At 48.9% G+C, this 8351-nt stretch overlaps 1 protein-coding gene across 1 annotated transcript in view; it reads right to left on the bottom strand.

Moving 5' to 3' along the window:
• LOC120979106 (peroxisomal acyl-coenzyme A oxidase 2-like) overlaps positions 1–8351 on the bottom strand; it is a 69085-nt gene that overhangs the window by 17240 nt on the left and 43494 nt on the right. The window contains exons 11-12 of the mRNA XM_040407649.1: positions 1617–1722; positions 9–226 (exon numbers count right to left, since the gene is read on the bottom strand). Coding sequence (XP_040263583.1) covers positions 9–226; positions 1617–1722 — 324 coding nt within the window. The remainder of the gene's footprint in view (positions 1–8; positions 227–1616; positions 1723–8351) is intronic.

Below are 8351 nucleotides of genomic sequence, written 5' to 3'. Positions count from 1 at the left end.
TCACTCACCGGAGCTCAGCCAAGAGGCCGAGGTAAGCAGTGGTGACCATGTCCAGCTGTTTCCCCGACAGGTAGCCATGTTGTAAGAAATCACCAGCACTTGTGAATATTCCGTGCAATGCGTACAGGTCACACAGCCGCTTCAGAACAGCTTTAATGGCAGGCTCATCGGACAGCGAATTCAGAGCCGAGACGAAAGTCTTCACGGTTAAGTAGTGGGAATGAGCCTAAAAGACACGACGACATCAGTCACCTCTCCTGACATATGTACATGTATTCTTCATGAAATAATTCTGGATCATCATTTCTTAGAACTCTGCACAGTGCCGTTCCTCTGTTATTCCTCCTGGAAACGTATAAATAAACTGACAACTAGATGTTGCAATTCCCCTGGTCATACGGGTGTGTCTCTACACTGTTGGGACTCAATGGACAATGTAAAGAACCACACCTTCAATGGGTAACATCCGGCTGTCAATTTATTCTTCATTTTCTAGGAGTAATAATGAGATGGCCCTCTGATGAGAATTTTGCTCACATTTCATTACACTGACAGACTAGGTGAGTAGGTGCAATGAGCAGGACGCCAAATTTTGCAGTGGGTCCGGATATGGGTATATAAATGTATGGTTTTTGTTCGTGACGCCAATTGCAGCGTGCACAGGGTACAGTCTCAGGACCCTTTAAGGTGTTGCAACTCACGTACCAGGTGATGAATGTCAGAGTGGTGTAATGTCTCTGTGTAGTAGTAGGTATAGTGTCAACGGTGTCTCCTACCTGGGTACGGCTGGACTCCTGGATCCTGGCTCACTTGCAATAACTGAGTGTGTTGCTAGTAGGAGTAATTAAGGAACTTGGTAGCAATAAATGAGATCCAGACTTGGAATATAATTCAACTTGTCTTTACTGGAGGCAGCATTAATCCACACGAGATACAGCAATAATCTTGGGTCCCAGCAGGTATTGGCAATGTATGGCAGGGATTACTAGCTCTTCTGCTTCTATCATATGCCTGGAGAATATGGCAGGAATCTGTCTTCTGCTCTGTCTGTCTTCTGCTGTGTATGGGACTGACTAGCTGAGGAGGAATTTGGCTTCTCCTGGTCTCTGGACGGTACTCGCAGTTATGCTCACAGGGAATGGTTCGTCTTGGAGATCTGGAGGTGGCTGCTTGCTTGTCAACCAGCTGAGGCTGAAGGGCTCAGACTGGGGATGAAGATCTTTGGTCTCAACCGAGACAAGATCCTGGGTTGGGATCCCTAGAACTGGGAGCTCCTATACCAGCAGAGCCTTCCCCTAGCCGGGGTGGCTGGCACACTAACTGAACTTCCCCATGAGGCAGGATATGGGCCAGTCCACTCTGCTCAAAGAGGGGGGAGCTAAACTGGAATGTACTATTCCAGTCTAGATATGCTAAACTGTTACTAAGGCCCTGGTAACACATTGCTGCCACCTGTTGGTGTACATGGAAATTACAGCAAATACATGTAACCGGCTTAGAATTTGTGAGAATGTGATGTTAAATTACACAGGATGACAATGCAGATACACTTAACAGGTTGTAGCGGGGTAAAAGAGTTTCGTAACATAATTCTGGGATGTTACATAGGCACTTACTATTGAGGCTTTCACAAGCTCCACAGAGGTGCTGTTCCACGCCAGGTATTGCTCAGCCCCCGATTTCACCAAGCTCTCCATTTTATTCGCTGCGGATTTGACTAAACTGAAAAAATAAATATATATTATTGTATCATTTACAGTGTAATTACACTGACGAAGATCATGGAGATACAATGCAGTTCTAGAGAGAGAGCAGCACTATACACCTGGCCGGAGGGCGGGAAGTCTGCAGAATGGCTCTTCAGTGGTGACTGGTTAGGATGAGCATTTTGTCTGTCACTGGAATACTCGGCAGTGTACAGTGTGAAATATTATGGATTTCCATGGCTCAGTATGCACTTTCTCTGATGATACCCAATATTATGTTACTACACTGCTATTAGATTTAAAGGGAGTAAAATATTCATCCGACTCCCAGCACCCCTGTCGATCAGCTGTTTGAGGAGGCTGCAGCGCCACTGCCTCTTCCTAGGCCAGTGACGTCACATTTATCAGTCACATGGCCTAGGTGCAGCTCAGTCCAATTCAAGTGAAGGGGCCTGGACTGCTATACCAAGCACAGCCACTATACAATGTATGGCGCTCTGCTTGGTAAGCTGCAGCACTCACCAGAGCACTGTGGGCTCCTTATCATGGCCGATCTATGGCAGTGCCAGAAGTTGGACCCCTACCAATTAAATATTGATGACGGGTCATCATTACTGTTCTCCAGGAGCACCCCTTTTACCAATTGTATAATTGTTACATTAACTTTAGGGTTAAAGGCTATGTACACCTTTGGAGGCAATTTTTGATTATGATTTAATTTTACTACGGTAATTTTTGTCTGAAAATCATATTTTCAACTGGCCGTTATTAAAAATTTTGAGCCGTTCTGTCACAAAGGGTTAACTGTGTCATGAAACAGAACAATCTCAGGAACTAAAGGAACGGAAAGTTTCAAATGAGTTTTAATTTGATTTTTAAATCAGTTTCCAGAATTTTTTCGTTACCGGGCAGGACCATACTCCATGGACCATGTCGGCGCCAGTACGATGGCACTTCAGGCATCTAGTCAACTTGTTTTGACCTGGGGCTTGCGCAGAGAATTGGAAGCCATACATGGCCTTATGCATCATTCGAAAGTGGGTTTCTCTCCACCCCTCATTATGAATAATTTTTCTTAACCGTTCCCAGCCCTGCAAGATTGTCCGCTGCACATCCATAGTGGGAAAGTCCTTCTTCCAGCAGGAAAAAAAAAAAAAAGGTTTCTGCCACCGGTTTTGGTCTAGTGTCTCTAGTCACTTGATGCATTTCAGAAAGTGACTTCTTACTCTTACCCTGGCCTAGTAGGCAATCAAAGCTGTTAGGGGAGTCTCCTTCGGATCCAAAACTCTCTGATATAGAAACTTTTTAAGTTGAAAGTATGCCAGTATGTGCTGGGAGCAATCCAGTTGATATTTTTCCTGAAGTTCGGTGTAAGAGTAATAGCGCCTCTCCTGTTTTTTCCACAAATCTAAAGTGTTCCCAATGCCTGCTTCCTTCCATTTTGTAAAGTGTTTGGATTCCATCCCTGCTGGGAATTCCGGGTGTCCCCATACAGTCATGTGCAGCCAGCCAGTCGCAGGGGCAACATATGAGGTGCACGGTGGACCGATGAGGGGCCAGATAGTATAACACACAGTTCATCAGTTTACTCACGGTTAGCAGATAGCCTCCCTGGGCTGGCAGCACAGTGTTGAGGTGGACAGCACGAAATCCTCCGGGGCACACTCTGTGGTAGGAAGCATCAGCCAAGATGGTGGTTGAGGTGCCCTTGATGTTAGGGGTGCTTAGGGTGCTTGTTGCAGCTGAGTCCCTTGATGGTATTTGTCATGACGCCAGTACCGTTAATGGTGGTACAACCAATAGTGGTAATAATGAGGTAGACAGTGGTGAAATGCAACTCACAACTTTTACTTTTGATGTCTTTGGTTGCAGCAGTACTGAATACAGTTTCTTGATGGTACAGAGTTGATTCTGCAAATCCACTGTTTCTAGGCTTTTCAGGTTTCTAGTTTTGGGAGCAGTGGGTTATCTCCAATATCAGTGCAATTTTGGTGAGGTTGCCGGAGGCTATAGTATCCTTCACCTGAATATCCCAAAGGTCCTTTATGCCTGGTTTGCGGCTTTTATCCTTTGGATGTATATAAGTCTGTCCTTTTTGTCCCTTTCTGGACTAAAACTTTTCCTCAGAGCTGAAGTGCTGGATCTGCACCTTTTCACTCTCTCAGTATCAGTCTACTTACTGATCTCCACACTGACCTGTCTCTGTCCCCACTGAACTAATCATCAACTCTCATCTGCCTCAACTGACTAACTAGGCCTGACCTAGGTATATATATATGACCTGAACTTTATCCCCATCTAGTGGTGGGATGTATAAATTACACCTAAACTGCCTGCTAACAGGGATTTTGCAGATACATAAATACTAGAGATGGGACGGAGGATTCGTCGAATCCACGAATCCCTCGAATCTTGCTGGATTCGTGGGATTCGTGGACTCGAATCCAGACGTAATTTGCCTGAAACGAATCCGACGAATCTGGTGGGAGGGACTGGGAGGCAGAGCTGGGGGCCGGTGCGTTCACTGTGCTCCGGCCCCTCCGCTCCAGTAGTTATATAATGTGTAATTGTGATTAATAATCATGCTGCCCCCTCTGTGTGTAGTATTACATTCAATAAATCTTACTTACAGGGCTAGTACTGCTATCGTAACAGGCCGGCCGGGCAGATGAGCGGCAACGTCACTGACTGACGTCACCTGCTTGCGCCGCTTCATTCATAAAGCAGGCGGCTCAGGCAGGTGACGTCAGTCAGTGACGCTGCCGCTCGTCTGCCCGGCCGGCCTGTTACGATAGCAGTAGCCGGCTGTAAGTAAGATTTATTGAATGTAATACTACACACAGAGGGGGCAGCATGATTATTAATCACAATTACACATTATATAACTACTGGAGCGGCAATGGGGGGGTCTATGGATGACACTGTTAAGGGGTGGGTGGTGGGTCTGTGGATGGCACTGTTATGGGGTGGGGGGGTCTGTGGATGGCACTGTTATGGGGTGGGGGGGGGTCTGTGGATGGCACTGTTATGGGGTGGGGGGGTCTGTGGATGGCACTGTTATGGGGTGTGGATGGCACTGTTATGGGGTGTGGATGGCACTGTTATGGGGTGTGGATGGCACTGTTATAGGATGGGGGGTCTGTGGATGGCACTGTTATGGGGTGGGGGGGTCTGTGGATGGCACTGTTATGGGGTGGGGGGGGCTGTGGATGGCACTGTTATGGGGTGGGGGGGTCTGTGGATGGCACTGTTATGGGGTGGGGGGGTCTGTGGATGGCACTGTTATGGGGTGGGGGGGGTCTGTGGATGGCACTGTAATGGGGTAGGGGGGTCTGTGGATGGCACTGTTATGGGGTGGGGGGGTCTGTGGATGGCACTGTTATGGAGTGTGGATGGCACTGTTATAGGATGGGGGGTCTGTGGATGGCACTTTTATGGGGTGGGGGGGGTCTGTGGATGGCACTTTTATGGGGTGGGGGGGTCTGTGGATGGCACTGTTATGGGGTGGGGGGGGTCTGTGGATGGCACTGTTAAGGGGTGGGTGGTGGGTCTGTGGATGGCACTGTTAAGGGGTGGGTCTGTGGATGGCACTGTTATGGGGTGGGGGGGTCTGTGGATGGCACTGTTAAGGGGTGGGTGGTGGGTCTGTGGATGGCACTGTTATGGGGTGGGGGGGTCTGTGGATGGCACTGTTATGGGGTGGGGGGGGGGGTCTGTGGATGGCACTGTTATGGGGTGGGGGGGTCTGTGGATGGCACTGTTATGGGGTGTGGATGGCACTGTTATGGGGTGTGGATGGCACTGTTATAGGATGGGGGGTCTGTGGATGGCACTGTTATGGGGTGGGGGGGTCTGTGGATGGCACTGTTATGGGGTGGGGGGGTCTGTGGATGGCACTGTTATGGGGTGGGGGGGTCTGTGGATGGCACTGTTATGGGGTGGGGGGGTCTGTGGATGGCACTGTAATGGGGTAGGGGGGTCTGTGGATGGCACTGTTATGGGGTGGGGGGGTCTGTGGATGGCACTGTTATGGGGTGTGGATGGCACTGTTATAGGATGGGGGGTCTGTGGATGGCACTTTTATGGGGTGGGGGGGGTCTGTGGATGGCACTTTTATGGGGTGGGGGGGGTCTGTGGATGGCACTGTTATGGGGTGGGGGGGTCTGTGGATGGCACTGTTAAGGGGTGGGTGGTGGGTCTGTGGATGGCACTGTTATGGGGTGGGGGGGTCTGTGGATGGCACTGTTAAGGGGTGGGTGGTGGGTCTGTGGATGGCACTGTTATGGGGTGGGGGGGGTCTGTGGATGGCACTGTTATGGGGTGGGGGGGGGGTCTGTGGATGGCACTGTTATGGGGTGGGGGGGTCTGTGGATGGCACTGTTATGGGGTGTGGATGGCACTGTTATGGGGTGTGGATGGCACTGTTATAGGATGGGGGGTCTGTGGATGGCACTGTTATGGGGTGGGGGGGTCTGTGGATGGCACTGTTATGGGGTGGGGGGGTCTGTGGATGGCACCGTTATGGGGTGGGGGGGGTCTGTGGATGGCACCGTTATGGGGTGGGGGGGGTCTGTGAATGCCAGGGGGAGAGGTGAGAGGCACTATGATACTACTGGCACATTGGGGGGAGGCACTATGATACGGGCACATTATGGGGGGAGATGGCACTATGATACGGGCACATTATGGGGGGAGATGGCACTATGATACGGGCACATTATGGGGGGAGGTGGCACTATGATACGGGCACATTATGGGGGGAGATGGCACTATGATACGGGCACATTATGGGGGGAGGTGGCACTATGATACGGGCACATTATGGGGGGAGGTGGCACTATGATACGGGCACATTATGGGGGGAGGTGGCACTATGATACGGGCACATTGGGGGGGAGATGGCACTATGATACCGGCACATGGGGGGAGGAGAGAGGCACTCCGCACTTGATACTGGCACATGATTAGGGGGGCATCTATGGGGACACTTACTGGCACATTATTGGGTGGCACTGTGGGGGCATCTACTGAGGCCACAAAGAAGGGGTATTTTATATGGGGGGCTCTGTGTGGTACTAGTATTATCAGGGGTAGTTTCTGCAGTATAGTATTGGGGAGCACAGCGGCACAGTATTGGGGGTGTTAGGATGATTTGTCCAGAAGATGGGAGGATGATGGAAAAGTAGTAAACTAAGATTTTATTTTTTTTTGTCAAGCTGCAGAGACGAAAAATGGCTGAAAACTGGTGTCTGGTCTGAAGGTCTGAAAGGAGAAGATGAGGAAAGAGAACATCTACAAGAGACGTCACTGGATGTAAGAGGTATGTGGCTGTATTACCCTGTATGTTCTGTAGTGATAGGAGCAGGGGTCATCGCGGTCATATAGTGTGCGACCGTGACTGGGAGGTGGAGGTTCAGACAAACTGACGCGGTCTGACTTTGTTTCTTACACCGTGCGTTCACACAATTATGTACAGGATTCGTAGGATTCGAGATTCGAAAGATTCGATATATTCGAGAACCTTTTCGGATTCGGATTCGAAAAAATTTGGATTCGTCCCACCTCTAATAAATACAAAGTTATACCATACTGTACAATACATTGCTAAGACCAAAAAGTGCTTTTAAGCAGTGCCCACACACACGTAGTGGGACGCTGCACATGTATTTGGAAAGTGTGACGGGAAGACGGAATATTTTGTGTGTCTCTTTCCATGCTGCTATTGTATCTTTCAACAACAAGCTAGATCTTACCGGGGGGGGGGGGGGGGGGGCAGATTGCATATTTGGTGTGTAAGAGAGCTTTCAGGTTCCAAGGGTAGACCAATTGAGCCTCCAGGGCCCCGTTGGTGTAAAAGTTAGTATCGAAGATCCAGTCGATAGTGTCTCATAAGACTAGCCAAGTTATAGTTACGTGCGGCAGACGGGCTCAAATATTTTTGTACAAATGTATTTGCCAAGCATCTCTAATTTATTAGCATAGCATTCGCAAAGTAATACGTTTTTGTACTTCATTTGGTTTGCAGAGTGCTGTTGCATTATTTGTTTTATTTATGTTTTCAGCCGTGGCGACGTGCACCTGCGCATTGCGATGTGCTGACTAACCCCCTTTTTTCTTTATAGTTACTAAGGTTTGGGATGGCTAAGCCCCCTTTAATTTTAGGGAGTTGAAGCTTCGTTAAAGCTATCCTAGGTCTCCTACTCGCCCATAAGAAGGATCTGAACACCGTTTCCAATAAGTTTGCGTCTGAATGTTTCAAGAGGAGAGGGATAGTTTGCATGGGGTACAAAAGTTTCTGGACAGAGATCATTTTTAGGAGCTGGCTCCTTCCCCCCCAACGACAGAGGGAGATTCATCCAACGCTCAATATCAGCCATGATCTTTTTAATAAGAGGTGGATAATTTAACAGATACAAGGATTCCGGCCGTTTTCTAATGCGTACACCTAAGTACGTTATGTGGGTAGGGGCTATTTTAATGGGGACGGTAAAGTGGCAAGAACCATCTTTAGTCGGATCGTTTTTAAGAAACAAGATCTAGGATTTTGTAGCGTTGACCTTAAAACCCGATATGGCCCCGAATTCCTCCAGGAGCTGAAGCACATGCGATAGATCCCTTTCCGGGTGGTCTGGAAAAATTAAGAGG

This window comes from Bufo bufo, chromosome 9 (genome assembly GCF_905171765.1).
Source record: "Bufo bufo chromosome 9, aBufBuf1.1, whole genome shotgun sequence".
Classification (NCBI taxonomy): Eukaryota; Metazoa; Chordata; class Amphibia; order Anura; family Bufonidae; genus Bufo; species Bufo bufo.
Note: the sequence above shows the minus strand (reverse complement) of the source record. Positions and strands in the feature narration are given on the sequence as shown.